Raw genomic sequence first — 23,237 nt, 5'->3', positions numbered from 1 at the left:
CAATGGATAAATGGATAATCAAAATGTAATATATATATTCAGTGGAATACTATTCAGCCTTAAAGAGGAAGTAACTCCTATAATATGCCATAGCATTCTGCTAAGTGAAATAAGGCACGCACAAAAAGGCAAATACTGTATGATTTCACTTATATGAGGTACTGAGAGTAATCAAATTCATGAAGACAGAAAGTAGAATCGTGGTTGCCAGGGACATGGGGAGAAGAGACTGAGAAATGACTGTTGAACATGTATACAGTCTCAGTTTTACAAGATGGAAACAAACTCTGGAGATGGATGGTCGTGATGGTTGCACAGCAATGTGAGTGTACTTAACACCACTGAACTGTATACTTAAAAAGGATTAAAATGATAAATTTTATGTTATGTATATTTGATCACAATTTGTTAATGTGTCTACATTTACATGTGTATAAATGCTTATAAAGAGGACTCAAAGGATGCATACAACTCTTGACAGTGATTAACTTTGAAGAGCAGAGAATTAGCAGGTGAGGCTTGAAAACTTTTCCTCCGAGATAGTAAGAATAAGTAATAACAGCAACAAAAAGAAAGTAAATGGTTAAGGCAGTTATTGTATGATAGCTTTTATTTTCTGTATGAAAGTTGAGAATATGGGGGTGCAGCAAGAAGTTTAAGGAGTGTTTAAGATTTAGAATAGTCAGTGTAGAGCACTGGAGAGCAAGGTGGTAGGGAATAAGCAAGAAAAAATACTAAGCAGCCCTGGGAACCCAGCTGTGACTGGAAACCCTAAGTATGAATGTGGTATAAATCTATATTATTAAAATGTTTTGTTCAAAAAGGCTAGATTATTTGGCAGCGTAAAAGGAGAAAAGATGGTTAGGCGCAGTAGCTCACACCTGTAATCCCAGCACCTTTGGGAGGCTCAGGCGGGAGGGTCACCTGAGGTCAATAGTTTGAGACCAGCATGGCAAACATGACGAAATCCCGTCTCTACTAAAAATACAAAAATTAGCCAGGCGTGGTAGGACATGCCTGTAGTCCCAGCTACTTAGGAGGCTGAGGCACAAGAATCACTTGAACCCAGGAGGCGGAGGCTGCAGTGAGCTGAGATTGCACAACTGCACTCCAGCCTAGGTGACAAAGTAAGATTCTGTCTCAAAAAAAAAAAGGAGAAAAGGTTATTCCAGGGTTGAAAATTTCCAGGGACAGTAATAGCAGAAGGACAAGAGATTCAGACCACCAAAGCTGTAACCCGAACTGAATAGTCTGGAGTAAGTACCCCTCTTGTGTGCTTTGTGAATGCCCTATATGTCCTCTATTGCTAATTACGCTGCTTCATAATTATGTTTATGTATCAGTCTCTCTTCTTTAGATTGTTTGAAATTTGAGTGTTTTGTCTTGCTCACAACTGTATCTTTGATATTTAGTATTTAAACAATGGCTAAAACCTAAAAGGTGCTCAATAGATGTTTGATTGATTGGCTAATCCATTCAAAACATATCTACTGAGTGACTACTAGGTACCAGCCACTGTGCCAAGTGCTGTTCATATAATGGTAAATAAAACAGGTATGGTATCTCTCTCACAAAGCTTATGGGCTAGTGGGAAATCTCTAGACAATAAGAAAACAAGTAAACTAATAATTAACTACAAACTGTTTTGTACTGAAAAGGAAACAAACAGAATGCAAAGATAAAGAAAAACAGAATGCAACGATAGAGAAAAACAGAAAAGAGGAGATCTATTTTTGATAAGGTGGTAAGGACAGTCTTTTCCAAGGAGGTGATATTTAAGCTGAAACCTGAAGGTAAGAAGGGACCGACTTTATGAAGGAAAAAGGGAAGACTACCCGGACAAGAGGAAAAAACATATGCAAAAGACCGGAGGTAGGAAAGAGCCTGGCAGGGCTCAGGAGGTATAAATGACAATGTAGACTAAAACACAGCAGCATACCCTTAGGCCAACCTTATAGACCCAAACTAAAAATCACCAAGAGTTGCAGTTCAGTCCTGAAAACCTCAGCCCAAACTCTATTTTCTGCTTCTTTGCCTCCTTAGAATTCTGCTCTCTTAAAGAGGCCAAAAGAAAACTTCTCTCCAGTCTCTTTCATACAGCCTAACACTGCTGGTTGCCGTAAGCCTTTGTTTTTAAAAACATAAAATCGGAAAATAAAAATTATGCAGAAAGGGGTAAAAAGGCAGTGATAAAAACCAAACTTCAGTTAAGCCACAGAAAAATCTTAGTAGGCCAGGACATTGTAACATTTTCTTGAAAAACTACAGATTTTAACTCAATGCCCCCAAACCTTAGGCAAGAGGAACCTAACAAGCTCCAGCCCAAACCTGATTAGTTTATTTCTTAGTGCTCCTGCCTTATGCTCTATCAGCTTACTGACGGCAATCTAGCCCTGGCCATGGGGTGGAAGATCCTCATAACCCCTGCCCTCAGAACTGCTCATTTCTTCCCCTCTCACACTGTAAAAGACAATGGCCATCAGAAATATGCCTTTTATAAAAATACATATAAAATTATAGTTTTTCAAATGGGCAATAAATGCTCCCCAAAATACCCTAGGTTTCAATGAGAGACCTAAAATAATCTTAGGATTAGGATAATAATCTCGGGACACATTTTGCACTGTATGAAATAAAACAGGAATGTGCTTCTTGATCAGCCTGACCACTCCCAGTTTAGTAGGTACCTACAATCTTGTCTAAATTCTACTGCTCATACTCTATGGTGTGCTCTACCTGTCGTCTGCCAGAAGTCTCTCCTGGTGCGTGGGTGAAAGGTGCTAACGGCCACCCAGAAGCAAATCCTCTGGCCATCTTTCAGCTGACCAAACAGATGGCTGCTGCCTAAAGTATAAGCTCTAAAAGATACAAAAACACTTACCAAATTGTGTGAGCAGTGGTATCACAGTAGTGATAATACTGTAGGCTTCAGTGATAGCCCTGAAGTAATCTAAGTAAGTCAGAATAGTCTGATATATTGTGGCATAAAAGTAGACATTCTACTTCTTGTCACCGTACTGGATCTTAACTCTACCTGCAAAGCAATCTTAAATGTCATCTATAAACCAATGATAGTAACAGTATCTATCTTCTATGGTTATTATGAAAATCAAGATACTTCATATAAAATTCCAAAACCATTTTGGCTGTGGTAAGTGTTCAATCAATGTAAACTGTTATTCATAATATTAATAATATTATTGTTAATATTAAAAACAACACGATCATCATGATCTTTTTTGGTAATGAAACTATGATAAGCCCAACTCAAACTCTAACTAATTTGCTTTCTGCTGCTTACTCTTTACTATACCCTACTCTACCTGCTCTCTGGCAGAGCCTGGATCTCGGATTTCATGTAAAATATATCCATGGCACTCTGGAAGTAACTCCTTTCTCCATCTCTCATCTGTCGTATCATGTGAGGCCTGTTCATAGCTCCTGTGCTAAAAGACAACATAAACACTGAACATAAATTATCCAAGCAGGATCATCATTCCTATGACAATAGTAAAAGCTTCAGTGAAGATGACTGAAGTAGTTTCAGTAGGTCAGAATGGTGTGATACATCACAAAACAAATAACGTTTTATTCTTTGCCCGTTATTACTGACCTTAATGCTAAATTCCCGAAGCAGTTACACTGCCCTGTCAATCTTCAGCCGAAAAAAAAGCAATTCACACTCTGCTACTTACTCAATATATTCTGCTCTACTTCTCTAGGAGAGACTAGATCTTGAATATTGTGTGAAACATACCAATGGCACTCCAGTAATATTTCCTCTTGCAATCTCCCATTTCTCAAAAGATGAGGGTAGTTTGATATGCTTGTTCTAAAGGAACAACAAAATACAAAACTGATTGTCTAAGCAGAAATGATGGGCTAGTGACAATATTATAGACTTCAGTGACAATCCCAGAGTAATGACACTAGATGAGGATAATAGAACACAGTTAAAGCTGTGTGTGTGTGTGTTGTGTGTGTGTGTGTTTTCAACATAAAAATTTCCAAACATGCCTCAAAGTAGAAAAAAAAAAAGTATAATGAATCTCAAGATTCAACAGTTACACAGATTCAACAATTAGCAACATTTTGCTTTTTTATCTGTCTCTTCTCCAACGTTTCTCCTGGAGTATTTTAAAGCAAATTCCAGATTACTTTGGCACATTTTGAAACAACCAAAAACATTATACTCTTAGCTTAATTCTGGAGGCCTTAATTCTATGTATCCCACAAACAAGCTAGTTTGACAGGCTTCAGCCTCAATGTTATATAATTTAGCCTTGTTCCTCTTTTAGAAGGTACACAGTCCTCCTACTGTATTCAGTTCTACCTGTTCTCTAGGGGAGTCTTGGTCCTGGATTTTAGGTACAACATATTGATGATAGTCCAGAGGCAATTCTTCTCTCACTCTCTCTTCTCTCATAAAAGATGCAGGTTGCTTGAGAAACATGTTTTAAAGGAAAGAACAATAGAAAAAATATTGTGTAATGCTAATCGTAATATCTAAGCATCAGTGAAAACTCCAGAGAAATGAAACCAGGTAAAAATATTCTGATATATTTTGATATGAGGGAAATGTTACACTTTTAGCTCAACTATGTAGACCTTAATTCTTAATCCCATCATGGACAGAACAGTCTGACGAACTCACCAAATCCTAAGTATCTTCTAGTTCCTACATTGTTCATGTAGGGGCATTATGCTTGCAGTGATACTGTTAGCTTTGGTAAGAGCTGAATAATTATCTTATTAAATTAAAACAGTCAACTGATTCTGGAATAAGATATGAACATGATACATCAGCCTCAGAAATCACAGAACTGATTTTGACTCATATAGTTCCCTAGACGAGGGTCATTTGTACCACTGAAGTACAAAGTAGAAGAGAAAAAAAAAAAAAAAGAGGAAACCAGGAGAAACTGAATTGTTTAGGGTTTAACACTCTATGCTCCTGAAGCAGTTACTCTGTTCTAATAGGACTTAGGATCATCTTCCCACTAATGTGGGAATAAAAAATACTATATTCTGGCCAGGGACAGTAGCTCACGCCTGTACTCACAGCACTTTGGGAGGAAGAGGCAGACACGTCACCTGAGGTCGGCAGTTAGACCCGCCTGGCCAACATGTCGAAACCCCATCCCTACTAAAAATACAAAAATTAGCCGGGCATGCTGGCATGTGCCTGTAATCCCAGCTACTCGGGAGGCTGAGGCAGGAGAATCATTTGAATCCAGGAGGCGGAGGTTGCAACGAGTCAAGATTGTGCCACTGCACTCCAGCCTGGGTGACAGAGCAAGACTCCATCAAAAAACAAAACAAAAAAAAAAACAAAAAAAGCCACTATTTTCTTAGGTTAGCTCCAAAGTCCCTCAATCTAAATTACCAGTTGTTGGGATGCATAAAACCTGGGTACTTTCTTCCTGTTTATATCTTTTTCATTCTGCTCTACCTGGTTTCTGATGCCATCCTGGTCCTGGGATTTGGGAGGCAAACACTGATAATCTGCCAGAGAAAAGTCTTCTCTCCCTTTCTCATCTGTCATATGAGAGTATGGCTCCTTAAAGTGTACTTTCTAAAAGAGAAAAAATCATAAACTATAAATTGTCTAGTAAGACTAACATGATAGCAATAATATTCTAGGCTTCATTGAAGGCCAAAGGGTAGCTTTTTTCAGGATAATATAAGACATTATGGAATAAAAGAGAAACCCATACTTTTTGCCAATTCTGAAGTTTAGCTGAGAACAACCTTTGAAAGCTTCAAACTATACTCTAAACAATTCAGTTCCTGTTGGTCTCTGTCATTTTTCTTTTCTACCTTGCCTCTGATGGAGGCCTGATGATGCATGCATAGAAGATCCTGATGGACATCCAGAGGAAGTGCCTCTCTCCCTCTCCTATCTATCAAAATGGATATTGGCTGCTTCAGATCTGCTTTCTAAAAAAGAATAAACACAACATATCAATTGTTCAGTTAAGAATGACAGGTTAAGACTTTAGGTTTTAGTGAGAATTCTGGAGTTAACTAAGATCAGAACATAACTGAGCACCTTATGGAATAAAACAAAAAACTACACTCCATTGCACAAAAGTCCAACCACAACCCTAAGTAATCTAATTCCTGTTGCTCTCTTTCTTCTTCCTTGTTGCCAGAAATATTTTTCCTAATGAAGAAGATGAAAAATAAAAAGTTAAATTGTTCATAAAATCTGGGTAGAGTGTTGATTTAAAAAATTAAAGATCGAAAAAGAAAAGAAACAGCAAATTGTTTATTTGGAGTAATATGCTGCTGGTAATACTATAACACTTAGTAAGAGCATTGGAGTTTTGAGAAACCAATCAAGAAACTATTTTTTCCAAGTATGGATCTCCAAATCAGGTACAATATACAGCATACCTGGTTTTATTATGCTTTGCAGATACTGTGTTTTTTACAAACTGAAGGTCTGTGGCAATTATATGTCAAGTCAATCCACTGGCGTCACTTTTCCAACAGCATGTGCTCGCGTAATGTCTCTGTGTCACATTTTGGAAATTCTCACAATATTTCAGACTTTTCCATTATTATTATATCTGGTATGGTGATCTGTGATCGGTGATCTTTGATGTTACTATCCTAATTGTTTTGGGGCGCCATAACCACACACATATAAGACAGCAAACCTAACTGATAAATGTGTGTGTTCTCAGTGTTCTACCACCGGGCCACCCCCCTACCTCTCCTTACGCCTCCCTATTCACTGAGACACAACAATATTGAAACTAGGCCAATTAATAACCCTACAATGGCCTCTAAGTGTTCAAGTAAAAGAAAGAACCACATGTCTCCCACTTTAAAGCAACAGCTAGAAATTATTAAGCTTAGTGAAGTAGGCCTGTTGAAAGCCAAGACAGTCCGAAGGCTAGGCCTCTTGTACCGAATAGCCCTGTTTTGAATGCAAAGGAAAAGTTCTCGAATGAAATTAAAATCTACTCCAGTGAATACATGGTAAGTAAGAAAGCCTTATTGCTGACATGGAAAATGTTTTAGCGGTATGGATAGATCAAACCAGCCACAACATCTCCTTAAGTCAAAGCCTGATCCAGAGCAAGGCCCTAACTCTCTTCAATATTATGAAGGTTGAGAGAAGTGAAAAAACTACAGAAGAAAAGTTGGAAGTTAGCAGAGGTTGGTTCATGAGGTTTAAGGAAATAAGGTGTCTCTATAACATGAAAGCACAAGGTAAAGCAACAAGTGCTGATGAGAGGCTACACAAGTTATCCAGAAGATCTAGCTAAGATCACTGATGAAAGTGGCTACACTGGACAACAGATTTTCAGTGCAGACAAAACAGCCTTATAGTGGAAAAAGATGACTAGGAGTTTCACAGCTAGAAAGAAAAAATCAATGTCTGGCTTCAAAGTTTCAAAGGACAGGCTGACTCTCTCATTAGTGGCTAATGCAGCTGGTGACTTTAAGTTGAAGCCAATGCTCATTTACCATTCCAAAAGTCCTAGGGCCCTTAAGAATGGTACTAAATCTACTTTTCTTGTGCTTTGTGAAGGGAATAACAAAACCAAGATGACAGCACGTCTGTTTACAGCATGTTTTACAGAATATTTTACACTTACTGTTGAAACCAACTGTTTCAAAAAAAAAAAAAGATGCCTTTTAAACTGCTCATTGACAATGCACCTAGTCACCCAAGAGCTCTGATGAAGATCTACAAGGAAATTAATGTTGTTTTTTCATGCCTGCATTGAAAATCCATTCTGTAGGTGGATCAAGAAATAATTTTGACTTTCAAGTCTTGTTTTTTATAAAATACATTTCTTAAGGCCATATCTGTCACAGACAGCGATTCCTCTGATAGATATGGACAACGTAAGTTGATACCCTTTGGAAAGGGTTCACCATTCTTAATGCCATTGAGAACATTCATGAATCATGGGAGGAGGTCAAAATATCAACTTTAACAGGAGTTTGGAAGAAGTTGATTTGAACTTATGAACTTTGAGGCATTCAAGACTTCAGTGAAGGAAGTAATTGTAATGTGGTAGAAACAGCAAGAGAACTAGAATTAGAAGTGGAGCCTGAAGATGTGAATGAATTGCTGCAATCTCATGTTCAAACTTAAATGGATGAGGAGTTACTTCTTATGATGAGCAAAGAAAGTGTTTTCTTAAGATGGAATCTACTGTGAACATTGTTAAAATGACAACAAAGGTTTAGAATGTTACACAGACTTAGGTGATAAAGTAGTGGCAGGGTTTGAGGGAATTGATTCCAATTCTGAAAGAAGTTGTGCTGTGGATCAAATGCTATCAAACATTATCACATGCTACAGAGAAATATTTCGTGAAAGGAAGAGTCAAATGATGTGGCAAACTTCATTATTGTCTTAAGTAACTTCCACAGCCACCCCAAACATCAGTAAACACCACCCTGATTAGTCAGCAGATATCAACATTGAGCCAAGATCCTTCAGCAGCAAAAAGATTATGGCTTGCCGAAGACTCAGATAATTGTAAGCTTTTTTTTAGCAATAAAGTATTTTTAAATTAAGGTATGTACTTTTTTTAGGCATTACACTATTGCACACTAACAGACTACAGTATAATATAAACATAACTTTTATACGTAATGGGAAGCCAAGAAATTTGTGTGACTTACTTTATTCCAATATTTGCTTTATTGCAATGGCCTGGAACTGAACCCACAATATCTCCAAGTTATACTTGTAGTCCTTATAAATCCCTCCTCAAAACCCTAAGTAACTTATTTCTTCTTCTTGTGTCTCCTTTCCACTCTATTTTACCTGATATTTTGGTAGAAAATCTTGGTCCTGACATTTGGATAGAATATTCTGGTCGTTGGAGAGAACATGCAGGTCTCTGGGGAGAAAATCCCGGTCCTGACATATGAGTAGAATATTTTGGTCTTTGGGAAGATAATCTCGGTCTCTGGGTAGAAAATCCTGGTCCTGACATATGGGTAGAATATTTTGGTCCTTGGGGAGAACACCTTGGTCTCTGGGTAGAAAATCCTGGTCCTGACGTTTGGGTAGAATATTCCAGTCTTTAGGGAGAACATGCCGGTCTCTACATAAAAAATCCTGGTCTTTAGGTAGAAAATCCTGGTCTTGATATTTAGGTAGAATATCTTGGTCTTTGGGGAGAACATGTTGGTCTGTGGGTAGGAAATCCTGGTCCTGGTATTTGAGTAGAATATTCTGGTCTTTAGGGAGAACACAGTGGTCTTTGAATAAAACATCCTGGTTTTTAGTTGGAAAAGCCTGATTTGGGGGTAGAAAATCCTGAGTTTCCAACACAATACTCCTTTCTTCTAGCTCAATACTCTGGGCTTTCAGCATAATACCCTGAGTTTCTGTCTTAATAGGCTGGCCTTCTGGCTCAGTGGCCTGGCCTTCTAGCTCAGTAATCTGAACCTTCAGCTCAACAGCCTCGGTATCTGGCTCAACACTCTGGATTTCTGTCAAATCACCCTGGGTTTCCAGCAAATCACCTTGGGCTTCTGGAAAATAATCCTGAGCTTCTGGAAGAATATCCTGAAGGCCCTCAAAATGTATCTGCTTTTGTTCTTCCTCTTCTATCAGAACAAATAATGGATTTTTGAATTTTACTTTCTAAAAGTGAACATAAACACCAAATACAGAATGTGAGTTAGTAGCAATACTCTAGGTTTTCCAAAAGATTCCTAAAATAATCTCAAAATGATATGGCAATGAAGCAAATTACTAGAATAAAATGTGAAATTATAATCTTTGTCCAACTTAACAAAAGCTAAATCTACAATCCTAAATCAGTACAACATTACTGGCAATACCTAGTCCAAATCACAGTTAATTTAATTTCTTGTTGCTTTACCTGAACTCTGCTGAAAGGTTTGTTCTTATCTTCAGAAAGGATATCCTGCTGGTCTTGCTGGTCTCTCCCAAACAAATCTTCTTTTGCTTTCTCATCAGTTACAAGAGATGAAGATTCCTCATAGTCAGGTTCCTCATCGTCAAGTTCCTAAAGAAAAAAACAATGAAAACGTGCACACACACACACACACACACACACACACACACACACACACACAATGTAGCTATTACAGACATAAACAATGTGATTGCAATAAAATTCTAGGCTTCAGGTCACTGCTACTATAATTTTAGTAGGTCAGCATAGTCAAATGTTCAAATGTTATAAAATGTTTACAGTGTAGGATTGTATAATGAAAACTAAAAAGATAATTGAAAGAAATGACAGTTGATCAAAATAAATGGAAAGACATAACATGTTTATGGATCAAGAGTAAAGATTGGTAAGATGGTCATATTTCTCAAATTTACAACACTCCCTATCAAAATGTCACTTGGCTTTTCCTTGGCAGAAATTAATAAGTTAATCATAAAATTCACATGGAAATGCAAGGGACGCACAGTAGCAAAACACCTTCTTGAAAAAGAAGAACAAAGATAAGGGTCTCATTCCTCCCAATTTCAAAAGTTACCACAAAAGTTATAGGAATCAAGACATTGTAATACTGACACATACAGAACAATGGAACAGAACTGAAAGTTCAGAAATAAACCCTCAAATTTATAGTCAGTTGATTTTTGACAAGAGTACCAAGAAAATTCAAAGAGGAAAGAATAGTCTTTTCAACACGTGATGCTGAGACAACTAGATACCTATATTCAAAAGAATGAAGATGAACCACTTATTTACAGCATACATAAAAATTAACTCAAAATGGATCACAGACCTAAAATCAAGAGCTAAAAATTATAAAATTCTTATAAGAACACATAGGAGTAAATCTTCATGATCTTAAGATAAACAATTATTATTAGATAATTCATCAAAAGCACAAGAAACATTAAGAAAAAAAGAAGTGACTAATTTTAAAATGTTGTGCCATAAGCAATACTATTAATCAAGTAAGATAACAGTCTATAGAATGGGAGAAAATATTTGCAAAACAACTATCTGATAAGGAACTTGTATCCAGAATATATATATTTTATATATATTTTATGTATAAATTTATATATAAACACTTAACAATTTGATAATAAAAAGACAACCCAATTTTTAAAATGGGCAAAGCACATGCATAGACGTTTTATCCACGAGAGTTATACAACTGGGCAACAAGCATATGAAGAGATACTGAAGATCATGAGTCATCCAGAAAATATACTACAAATCAAAAGTACAGTGAGATACCAACTCACACCTACTAGGATAGATATAACAGAAGAGAAGGACAATAATAAGTGTTGGAGAGGATACAGAGAAATCGGAACCCTCACATATTGCTGGTGGAAAACTGTTTAGCGGTTCTTTGAAATGTTAAACATGGAATTACTACATGATATAGCAATTTCACTCCTAGAAATGAATGTCCACACAAAAATGTGTACACAACTGCTCATACACAATCATTCATAATTCACAAACACCAAGAAGTGAAAAGAACCCCAAAGTCTACCAACTGATAAACAGATAAACCAAATGTGGTACATCTATACAATAAATTATTCAGCAATAAAAAGAATGAAGTACTGATACATCCACTACAATGTGGATGAACTTTAAAACATTATGCAAAGAGAAAAAAACAGTCACAAAAGACAATATATCATATAATACCTTTCATACAAAATGTCCAGAATAGGTAAACCTATACAGACAAAAAGTGGATCAGTAGTTGCCTAGGACTGAGTTAAGGGCAAGGAGAGAATGAGGTACAGGGTTTCTCTTAGGAGAGAAGAAAATGCTCTAGAGTAAATCCCAAAGGCAAGATAGCTGGCTAGAAGCAGCCAGGAGGAACATCTGCTACTGAGACATTGGAACATTAGGAAGATGGTACACTCCTAGCAGATCTTTGGAGGGAAGGCATTAAGAGTGAACAGAGGGAAGACACAGGTACTGGTCCAAAAGGGGAGGAAGCTGGGAACCTTGAATGGGGCTACCGTGCGGCAGGACTCGTCCCTGGCCCCCAATGGCTCCTGAGGAAGGGATGAACTGAACAAGTGAGGAGCGACCTGCTTATGCCACAGACCTCTGGAATCCTGGCAGCAGGAGACCCCACAACCCCTACTGACACTTGTGCTATCAGGGATTGCTGCTTAGAGAGGTGGTGGGATAGAATTCCAGCCAGTACAAAGCCTAGAGGATTTGGCACAGGAGTATCTGTAGTGGGGCGTGGTCAGGCTGCCCATCCCCCACGGCCCAATTTGTTCCCCTAGGAGACATTAGCCATAGAGGAACTGTCGGACGTGAACAGTGCAGGGCAATCTTGTTTGTGAGACAGGGCCAGTTTTACATGAGTGCACCCATCTACCAGCCTCTCCCAGGGCACCAGCCTGGTTGCACTTGCTTGCAGTGCAACCTCAGATGCCCACCAGGGTGCCTCCCTAAGGCCCACATAATAGCTCCTGTGCTGGCAGACCGTGCCTGACCATCACAGCAGACCACACCAACCAGCATGAGCCTACCTGTGCCCTTCCCCCACTGCGTCCTCCCTCATGCCACTTTTCCAGCATGCACTCACCCACAGCAACTCCTACATCATTTTGCTCACATGTGTGTGCAGGCAGACCTCGCCTCCCCTTCCCCACCAGTGTGCATGCACCCCACCATGCCACTGCTGCCAATGTGAGCGCACACTGCCTGCAATGGTGTGTCGCTACTGCCAATGCGAAGGCATGCAAGGAGACGAGTAGCCCCACTCGTCTCCTGCCCTGCACAGTCACTGCTGCATATGAATGCCTACATGGAGGGCACCAGCCCCATGCCTGCAAGCAGCCCATGACATGCTGACACTGCCACCACAGTGAACATGCACAATGACGCCGGTCGGCCCCACCCCCACTGCTCCATCCTCTGGTGCAGCACTGCAACCACCACGACTGCAAATGCCTACAAGGAGGCCAGCACCCCTGCATCTGCCAGCATCCTACCATGGCATGCACCCTGCCATGCTGCCACTGCTGCTAGCACATAAAAACAAGCATGAATCCCACTGCCACCACCCAAAAAAGTATTTTGGCTGGCACCATCCATCAGTGTGTTATGACCAGCAGCCTGGGAACACCTTAGCTCCTCCATTGTGGCAGGTTCCTAACCTTAAGGGGCCAGAGAACAAAGCCAGGGCCAATACCAGTCCCCCAGAGTTAAAGCACACAGTCCAAGAGTCATGAGCTGAGTCCTGGCCCCTAAAATCTTCCAGAAATGAAGCCAGTCAACTGACTGCACTTTATACCAGAATCAAACCCCCAAGGACATCAAAGAGGATTTTTTAAAAAATCCAAAGGACAGCAACTTCAGAGACTGAAGGAACAACACAGTCCACAAACATAAGAACCAGTGCAAGAACTCAAAAAGCCAGAATGTCTTCTTACCTCCAAATGACTGCACTAGTTCCCCAACAATAATTCTTAACTAGTCTGAAATGGTTGAAATAACAGGAACAGAATTCAGAACATAGATAGGAACAAAAATATCAACATTCAGGAGAAAGTCAAAACCCAGTCCAAGGACTCTAAGTATTACAATAAAACGATACAGAAGCTGATAGACAAAACGGCCATTATAAGAAGCAAACTGATCTGATAGAGCTGAAAAACCACACTACGAGAATTTCATAATGCAGTAGTAAGTATTAATTACAGAATTACCAAGCTGAGGAAAGAACCTCAGAGCTCAAAGACTGGCTCTCCAAAATAACTCAGTGAGACAAAAATAAAGAAAAAAGAATAAAGAAGAATAAACAAAACCTCCAAGAAATATGGAAATATATAAAAAGACAAAATCTATGACTCACTGGCATCCCTGAGACGGAAAGAAACCAAGCAACTTACAAAATGTATTCATATTTTCATATTATCCATGAAATTTGTCCAACCTGGCTAGAGAGGCCAACGTTCAAATTCAGGAAATGCAGAGAAACCCTGCGAAATACTACACAAGAAGAAGACCATCCCCCAAACACACAGTTATGAGATTCTCCGAGGTCGAAATAAAAGAAAAAATGTTAAAGGCAGCCAGGGAGAAGAGGCAGGTCATCCATAAAGAGAATCCCATCAGGTTAATAGCAAATCTGTTGGCAGAAACCCTAAAAGCCAGAAGAGATTGGGGGCCTACATTCAGCATTCTTAAAGAAGAGAATTTACAACTAAGAATTTCACATCCAGCCAAACTAAGCTTCATAAGTGAAGAAGAAATAAGATCTTTTTCAGACAACCAAATGCTAAGGGAATTCATTACCATCAGACCTGCCTTACAAGAGGTGCTGCAGAAAGTGCTAAATATGGAAAGGAAAGACTATTACTGGCCACTACAAAAACACACTTAAGTACATAGACCGGTGATACTAAAAAGCAACCACATAAACAAGTCTGTATAACTAGCTAACAACATGATGACAGGATCAAATCTGCACACACCAAATACTAACTTTGAATATAAATGGACTAAATGCCCCATTAAAAGGCACAGAGTGGCAAGTTGGGTAAAGAAGCAAACCCCAATGGTATGCTGTCTTCAAGAGACTCATCTCACATGAAACGACACAGATAGGCTCAAAGTTAAGCGATGGAGAAAAATCTACCAAGCAAATGGAAACCATCAAAAAGCAGGGGTTGCTATTCTAATTTCAGACAAAACAGACTTTGAACAAAAAACAATTTAAAAAAAGACAAAGAAGGGTATTACATAACAGTAAAAAGCTCAATTGAACAAGAAGACTTAACTATCCTAGATACATATGCACCCAACACAAGTGCAACCAGATTCATAAAGCAAGTTCTTAGAAACCTATGAAGAGACTCAGGCCAGGTGTGATAGCTCACGCCTGTAATCCCAGCACTCTGGGAAGCCAAGGTGGGCAGATCGTTTGAGAGGAGGAGTTCAAAACCAGACTGGCCAACATGGAGAAACCCCATCTCTACCAAAGAATACAAAAATTAGCCAGGCATGATGGTGTGCATCTGTAGTCCCAGCTACTCACGTGGCTGACGTGGGAGTATCACTTGAACCCAGGAGGCGGAGACTACAGTAAGCTGAGATCATGCCACTGCACTCCTGCCTGGACGACAGAGTGAGACCCTGTCTCAAAAAAAAAAAAAAAAAAGAGAGAGAGACTGAGATAACCACACAATAACAGTGGGAGATTTCAACAGCCCCCTGACAGTATTAAAGAGATCACTGAGTTCAAGGCCAGCCTGGCCAATATGGTAAAACCCCATCTCTACTAAAAATACAAAAATTAGCCAGGCATGGTAGTGGGTGCCTGTAGTCCCAACTACTTAGGAGGCTGAGGCAGGAGAATCGCTTGAACTCAGGAGGTGGAGGTTTCAGTGAGCCAAGATCATGCCACTACACTCCAACCTGGGTGACAAAGCAAGACTCCATCTCCAAAAGAAAAAGAGATCATTGAGGCAGAAATCTGTTTAACAAAGATATTCAGGACCTGAGCACAACACTTGACCAAATGGACCTTATAGGTATCTACAAAACTCTCCACCCCAAAGTAACAGAATATACATTCTTCTCATCTGCACATGGCACATACTCTAAAATCAACTACACAATCAGCCATAAAACAATCCTCGGCATATTCAAAAAACAAACAAACAAACAAACAAAAAAATCAAACCAACCACACTTTCAGATCACAATGCAATAAAAATAGGAATCAATGCTAAGAAAATCACTCAAAACCATACAGTTACATGGAAATTAAACAACCTGCTCCTGAATGGCTTCCAGGTAAATAATGAAATTAAGGCAGAAATCAAGAAATTCTTTGAAACTAATGAGGAAAAAGATACAACATACCATACCATCTGTGGGACACAGCCAAAGCAGTGTTAAGAGGGAAGTTTATAGTTTTAAACACCCATATCAAAAAGTCTCAAATTAACAACCTAACATCAAACTAGAACTAGAGAAACAAGAGCAAACCAACTCCAAAGCTAGTAGAAGACATGAAATAACCAAAATCAGAGCTGAACTGATAAAAACTGAGAAACAAAAAACACACAAGAAATCAATTAATCCAGGAACTGGTCCTTTGAAAGAAGTAATAAGATAGAGCACTAGCTATACTAATGAAAAAGAGAGAGAATACCCAAGTAAACACAATCAGAAATGACACCAGGGACATTACCACTGGCCCCACAGATATACAAAAAAACCCCTCAGAGACTATGATGAACACCTCTATACACACAAGCTAGAAAATCTGGAAGAAATGGATAAATATCTGGAAACATACAACCTCCCAAGATTGAATCAGGAAAACACTGAATCCCTGACTAGACCAATGACAAGTTTTTAAAAGGAATTAGTAATAAAAACCTACCAACCAGAAAAAGGCTAGGACCGGACACATTCATAGCTGAATTCTACCAGATGTTATAAAGAAGAACTGGTACCATTTCTACTGAAACTATTCCAAAAGACTGAGGAGGAGGAACTCCTCCGTAACTTATTCTACAAGGCCAGCATCATCCTGATGCCAAAACCTGGCAGACACACAACAACAACAACAACAAAAAATCTTCAGGCCAATATTCTTGATAAACATAGATGCAAAAATCCTCAACAAAACACTAGCAAACCAAATCCAGCAGTGCATCAAAAAGCTAATCCACCATAATAAAGCTATCCCTGGGATGCAAGGTTGGTTCAACATACACAAATCATTAACTGTGATTCACCACATAAACAGAACTAAAAACAAAAACCACAGGATGATCTCAACAGATGCAGAAAAGGCTTTCAATAACATTCAACATCCTTTCATGGTAAAAACCCTCAACAAATAAGGCACTGAAGGAATATACTTCAAAATAATAATAGCGATCTGTAACAAAAACCCAGAGCCAACATCATACTGAATAGGCAAAACTGGAAGCATTCCCCTTGAAAACCAGAACAAGACAAAGATGTCCTCTGTCACCATTCCTATTTAACATAGTACTAGAAGTCCTAGCCAGAGCAATCAGGCAAGAGAGAAAAAAAAAAAAATGACATTCAACTAGGAAGACAGGAAGTCAAACTATCCCTGTTTGCAGAAGATATGATTCTATACCTAGAAATCCCCATAGTTTCTCCCCAAAGCTCCTTGATCTGATAAACAACTTCAGCAGTTTCAGGATACAAAATCAGTAGCATTCCTATACACCAACAATATCCAAGCTAAGAGCCCAATCAAGTATGCAATCCCATTCACAATAGCCACAAAAGAATAAAATACCTAGGAATACAGCTAACTAAGGAGGTGAAAGACTTCTACAATAACAATTTAAAAACAATGCTAAAAGAAATCAGAGATGACACAAACAAATGGAAAAACATTCCATGCTCATGGATAAAAAGAATCAATATCGTTAAAATGGCCATACTGTCCACAGCAGCATACAGATTCAATGCTATTCCTATCAAACTACCAATGACATTCTTCACAAAATTAGAAAAAAACTATCTAAAAATTCATATGAAAACAAAAAAGAGCCTGAATCGCCAAGGCAATTCTAAGAAAAAGAACAAACCTGGAGGAATCACATTATCCTACTTCAAACTACGCTACAAGGCTACAGTAACCAAAACAACATGGTATCAGTACAAAAACAGATACATGGACCAATGGAACAGATAGAGAGCCCAGAAATAATGCTGCACACCTACAACAATCTGATCATCAACAAAACTGACAAAAACAAGCAATGGGGAAAGGACTCCCAATTCAGTGGTGCTGGGATATATTTGGCTAGCTATATGCAGAAGATTGAAACTGGACTCATTCCTTACACCATATATAAAAATCAACTCAGGATGAATTAAAGACTTAAACGTAAAACCTAAAAGCGTAAAAAACACTAGAAAATAACATAGGAAATATCAATCTGGACAGAGAAACAGGCAAAGATTTCATGATGAAGATGTCAAAAGCAACTGCAATAAAAAAAAAATGACACAGGGGATCTAATTAAACTAAAGCTTCTGCACAGCAAAAGCAACCATCAACAGAGTAAACAGACAACCTACAGAATGGGAGAAAATATGCATCAAAGAAAGGTCTGATATCCAGAATCTACAAGGAATTAAACAAATCTACAAGCAAAAAACAACTCCATACAAGAGGAAAAAGGATATTAACAGACACTCAAAAGAAGACATACAGATGGCCAATGCATGTGAAAAAATGCTCATCACCACTAATCATTAGAGAAATGCAAATCAAAATCACAAGATAACATCTCACATCAGTCAGAAAAAGCCAAAAGATTACAGATGCTGGCAAGGTTGTGGATAAAAAGGAAAGCTTATACACCACTAAGGGGAAATGTAAATTAGTTCAGCCATTGTGGAAAGCAGTTTGGTGATTTTTCAAAGAACTTAAAACAGAATTAGCATTCAGCCCAACAATCCCATTATCTGGTATATATCCAGAGGAATATAAATTGCTCTGCCTTAAAGATACATGCACACGTATGTTCACTGCAGCACTATTAACAATAGCAAAGACACAGAATTAACCTAAACGCCTATCAACAGTATACTAGATAAAGAAAATGTGGTACATATACACCATGGAATACTATGCAGCCATAAAAATGAATGAGATCATGTCTTTTGCAGCAACATGGATGAAACCAGAGGCCATTATCGTAAGCAAACTAATTCATGTACAGAACACCAAAATACCACATGTTCTAACTTATAAGTGGGAGCTAAACATTCAGTACATATGAACACAAAGAAGGAAACAACAGACACCAGGGCGTACTTGAGGATGGAGGGTGAAAGGAAGGTGAGGATGGGAAAACCACCTATTAGGTAATGTCACGTGACAAAGTAATCAGTACACCAAACCGCTGCAACATGCAATGTACCCATATAACAAATCTACACATGTACCTTTCAACCTAAAAGTTATTTTTAAAAATTAATTTAAAAATTAAAAATAAAATGCTCTAAATTAGATTGTGGTAACAGCTGCACAACGCTGTGCAAACTGTGTGTACTAAAAATCAATTGCTTTAAATGGGTGAATTGTATAATATATGAATTATATCTCAATAAAGTCCATTAAAAAAATACTGGATATCTTAATCCTTTATCCTATCCTTAGTTAGCTGTGGATAGTTCTAATAAGCCAGTATCTTTCCCCTCTACTTTTTATATTTCCCTGATTTTCCATATAATTCTGGTAAGGTACAGCAGCTAAAAGACCTTGATGGACCTTAATGGGCAACTCTCCTCTTATTCCTGTATTTATCCCAGTGGATGCTGGTTTCCTAGAAAGCACTTTCTGGAAAAAAAAAAAAATTACTACAAATATAAATAGGTCTAGAGGAAGGAACATATTCATAAGACTAAGTTGTGTTTCTGTGAAAGATCTAAAATTAGTAGGTTTCGGTAGTCAACAAAGGGAAAAAACATGAGTTCTACTTCATCTGTACAAACAAAGCAGTCACATATAAAAACATATGGAATGAAACAGGAGAATATAATAACTTTATAAATGACAACTGGCACCTATTCTAGCCAGTAACAATTTCAGAAGACTCAGGATTTTAGTCTTGGCGACCTGACAGAGTACAAGCAAGCATGTGTTTTACTTGTATGTCCAAATCCGGATCAATAACAACCAGATAGATTCTAGTGCCACTAAAACTAACAAGGAAATAAAACCAGGGTTCAACCCAATCATAGATTGTTCTTTCTGACTTGCAAATTCCCACTTCACACAACTAAGAGGGTAGAAAATTGTTGAGATTTGAGGGAAAGACTTGATACAAGTAATAAGAAAAATTTCCCCAATTTCTTAGATCATTCCCAATTGTATTGAGTAGATTTGTTTTTCATATTTTTACCTGAAAAACATATATGCATTCCTTGGAAGCAAGTAGGTAGCCTGAACTCATCATTATCACCATAACAATAATGAATTATACTTAAATGGCACCTCTGACGTATAAAACTGGTTTATACAAAGATGTTATCTCAGACTTAATCCTCCTGTCTACTGGATAATTATTTCAGTCAGAACTGTGAATATAGTACACCTTCTGGAAAAACACCAGTTGAAAGGTCTGAGCATGTTTCCAAACAATATAAATATCCATCTCTAAGATCTGATAACTGTTTGGTTTTTTTTTGATTTAGTAGAAAGTGTCTAATCACCTCATCTTACAGTACCCTGGAGTCAGTCTAATGGCCCAAACTATTGTACTACAAAACCACAATAGGTATGAAAACTGTCATGAAACCAACATCTGAAAATAATTTAGGTACAAAAGAAACTCTATCTGGGGAGCCATGAGGCAATGCCAGAAAAAGACAACCATACTGAACGCATGTGGGATGTGCTGCCATATGTGGACACATATCCATGCCCACTTGTTTTTTAAACTTAACTATAAATTCCTTAGTTATAATTAAAGAGAAAAACGTAACAGTTTAGTATTCAACCAATTGCCAACACATACGAGACAAACATTTTTGATGGTTGTGTCAAGATACAGAAAAAAAAAACAAAAATTATATATATATAAAACATATATGTCACATATATTTCTATATTATATGTATATTCCAGGAAATATATAAGAGTATACTAATTAGGAAGTAAAACTGGGAAAGAACTAAATGAGGCAGTTGATGATGGCAAAAAAATAATTAAAAAATAAATTAATGGTCTATTTTACCAGATGCTGCCTATCAAACATTGAAATTAATGCCAAAACTAAGTACACACAGGAAAACACATAAATTTAGGATCCAAATTTGTGAATTCTGAGGTAGGCACCAAAACAATGTCATTTTGTAAGTGCAGACTTAAATATCCTCCTAAGCCTAGCTCTACACTCTCACTTAAGTTTTGAATCAAAAGAATTTTTCTTTTTAAAAATTAATAGTATCAATTTTTTTCCTGATTAGAAAGTAACATACTTTATGACAATTTTTAAAAATAAAAAACAGAAGAAAATCACCTGTAATACTACTACCCAGAAATAATCAGTATTAACCTCTGTGCCATTTCTACCTAGGCTTTTGTCTATGCACATGGAACTCTTTCCATCTTTTTATTTTGCTGCATTTCTCTTCATAGCACTTATCACTTGAAATTACATTCTATATTTATTTGCTTGTTGATTATATGCTTCCCTAGCAGCACAGAAACTCCTTGAGGGATCTTTGTCTGTCTTTTCACCACTATAAGTCCTATTTCTAGAACAATGCTGGCAATCACAGACATTCCGTAAGTATTTGTTGAATATATATACATATATTTTCATTAGGATCATATAATTCTTAATTTCAAATCCAACTTTTTTCTTAACTTTATATCACAGACACTTTCCCTTATCTTCAGATATTCTTTGAAAATTATATTTTTAGAAAGACTGCATATGGATATGTCACAATTTACTCAAGCATCCCCTACTATTGGGTATTTAAGGCTATTTCCAATTATTTTACAGTTCTAAATTATGCTGAGATATAAGTAAATCTTTATCTGTATTTTTTATCTGTTTTTTTTTAAATCATGTATTAGAAATTAATTTACCTCTCGAGTGGGAAAGCTTTTCCTTCCATCATCTGGAAACACTGATCCCTTTTTTTTACTCACAGTTTTAAAGGATGCTAGCCGGTTACGTGCCTGTTTCACAGTTTGACTAAGCTGCCAGGGAAAGGGGAAAAAAGCAAACAAAAGCAGGGTAAGTTTTAATACCAAATGCGCCAAGTGTGCCAACAGGAAAACAGGTCCCTATTATTAAAAAAATGCCAGATCTAAGACAAAAAGATTACTTGCAAAGGAGACTTTGATCTGCTGATAGTGTGGTACAATATTATTGTCATTATTCTAGAGATTGTACTTCGTAACTTGGTTTAAGGGTGGTTACTCAAACAGTTCTTTAAGAAATTATGTATACTTTATATAAAGCATGTACACAAAAATATGGGAACCTGAAGTCTGAATTAATACACTTGGAGATCACTGACCAGACACATTCCTTACCTTCTATCCACCTTTTTCAATAAAGAGTTATTTCTTCAAGTGCTCCATATATGCTTAATTGCTTTCATCACTGCTTGCTAGGAGACTCTATTCCTAGTTTCCTTAAAGTCCTTTTATCCCCAATTTACATGACTCCCTTCTCCACCCTCAACATTTGAAGACTATATATAGCTATTTAAAGTCTTTTCTTGAATCTCCCTTCCTCTTCCTCCAAGAAGCCTTCCTAAACTAACTTAGAACATAAATTCAAACATCTCAAAAGAACCAATTTGTTTCAACTACTTTAAGTAACATCTAATAAATGACTACTAATATTAAATGTTAATTTCGTATTCATTCCTTATCTCTAGTAATTTCAGTATGCAGCTATTTTTATTTATTTTTCAGAGAGGCACAGCCTATTTTATATCTCACAAATTTGCAAAGAATATCTCATTAGGGAAACAAAGAAATAAAATATATATCATTTTTAAGATAAGCACTGTAGGCCGGGCACAGTAGCTCACACCTGTAATCCTAGCACTTTGGGAGGCCGAGGCAGTCGGATCACCTGAGGTCAGGAGTTCAAGACCGAGACTAGCCTGGCCAATGTGGTGAAACCCCATCTCTACTAAAAATACAAAAATTAGCCAGGCGTGGTGGTGCGCACCTGTAATCCCAGCTACTCAGGAGGCTGAGGCAAGAGAATTGCTTGAACCCAGGAGGCAGAGGCTGCAGTGAGATGAGAACATGCCACTGCACTCCAGCCTGTGTGACAGAGAGAGTCCATCTCAAAAATAAATAAATAAATAAAAATACAAATAAAAAAATAAAGATAAGCACTGTATCACGTGGAGGAAAAGTATATCTTGTACTAGTCAGTAAAATTATGGCAAAGCCAAGACCACTACTAACCCATTCACTGAAAGTTTAATAATATCAATTCTCCCTTGAAGAGAAATGATGACTATGACTTCTCCACAGGAAATACCAAAAAAATTTGCCATGGTGGCACACATCTGTAGTCTGTAACTCAAGAGGCTGAGGTGTGAGAGGTGGAAGGATTGCTCGAGCCTGGAGATCAAGGCAGAAGTGAGCCGAGATTGCACCATTACACTCTAACCTGGATGACACAGCAAGACTCTGTCTAAAAAATAAAATAAAATAAACTTTATGGCTTTTGCTAATAATTACCTAAGGATGAAAACACTCTACTAGCCCAGAGT

General features: G+C 37.8%; 1 protein-coding gene across 2 annotated transcripts in view; it reads right to left on the bottom strand.

Annotated features, from left to right (window-relative positions):
* Nucleotides 1-23,237, bottom strand: part of CCDC15 (coiled-coil domain containing 15) — a 93,614-nt gene that overhangs the window by 49,437 nt on the left and 20,940 nt on the right. Inside the window, exons 5-11 of one of the 2 annotated variants that reach the window (XM_023208548.1) lie at nt 21,580-21,693; nt 19,249-19,317; nt 9,870-10,016; nt 8,801-9,628; nt 5,453-5,575; nt 4,334-4,441; nt 3,758-3,832 (exon numbers count right to left, since the gene is read on the bottom strand). In XM_023208548.1, the coding sequence (XP_023064316.1) occupies nt 3,758-3,832; nt 4,334-4,441; nt 5,453-5,575; nt 8,801-9,628; nt 9,870-10,016; nt 19,249-19,317; nt 21,580-21,693 (1,464 nt within the window). The remainder of the gene's footprint in view (nt 1-3,757; nt 3,833-4,333; nt 4,442-5,452; nt 5,576-8,800; nt 9,629-9,869; nt 10,017-19,248; nt 19,318-21,579; nt 21,694-23,237) is intronic. The other variant, XM_023208549.1, reaches the window with a different exon arrangement.

Source organism: Piliocolobus tephrosceles, chromosome 13 (genome assembly GCF_002776525.5).
Source record: "Piliocolobus tephrosceles isolate RC106 chromosome 13, ASM277652v3, whole genome shotgun sequence".
In the NCBI taxonomy this organism is placed as follows: Eukaryota; Metazoa; Chordata; class Mammalia; order Primates; family Cercopithecidae; genus Piliocolobus; species Piliocolobus tephrosceles.
The sequence above is the reverse complement of the archived record's forward strand: the minus strand, read 5'-3'. Positions and strand labels throughout refer to the sequence as shown.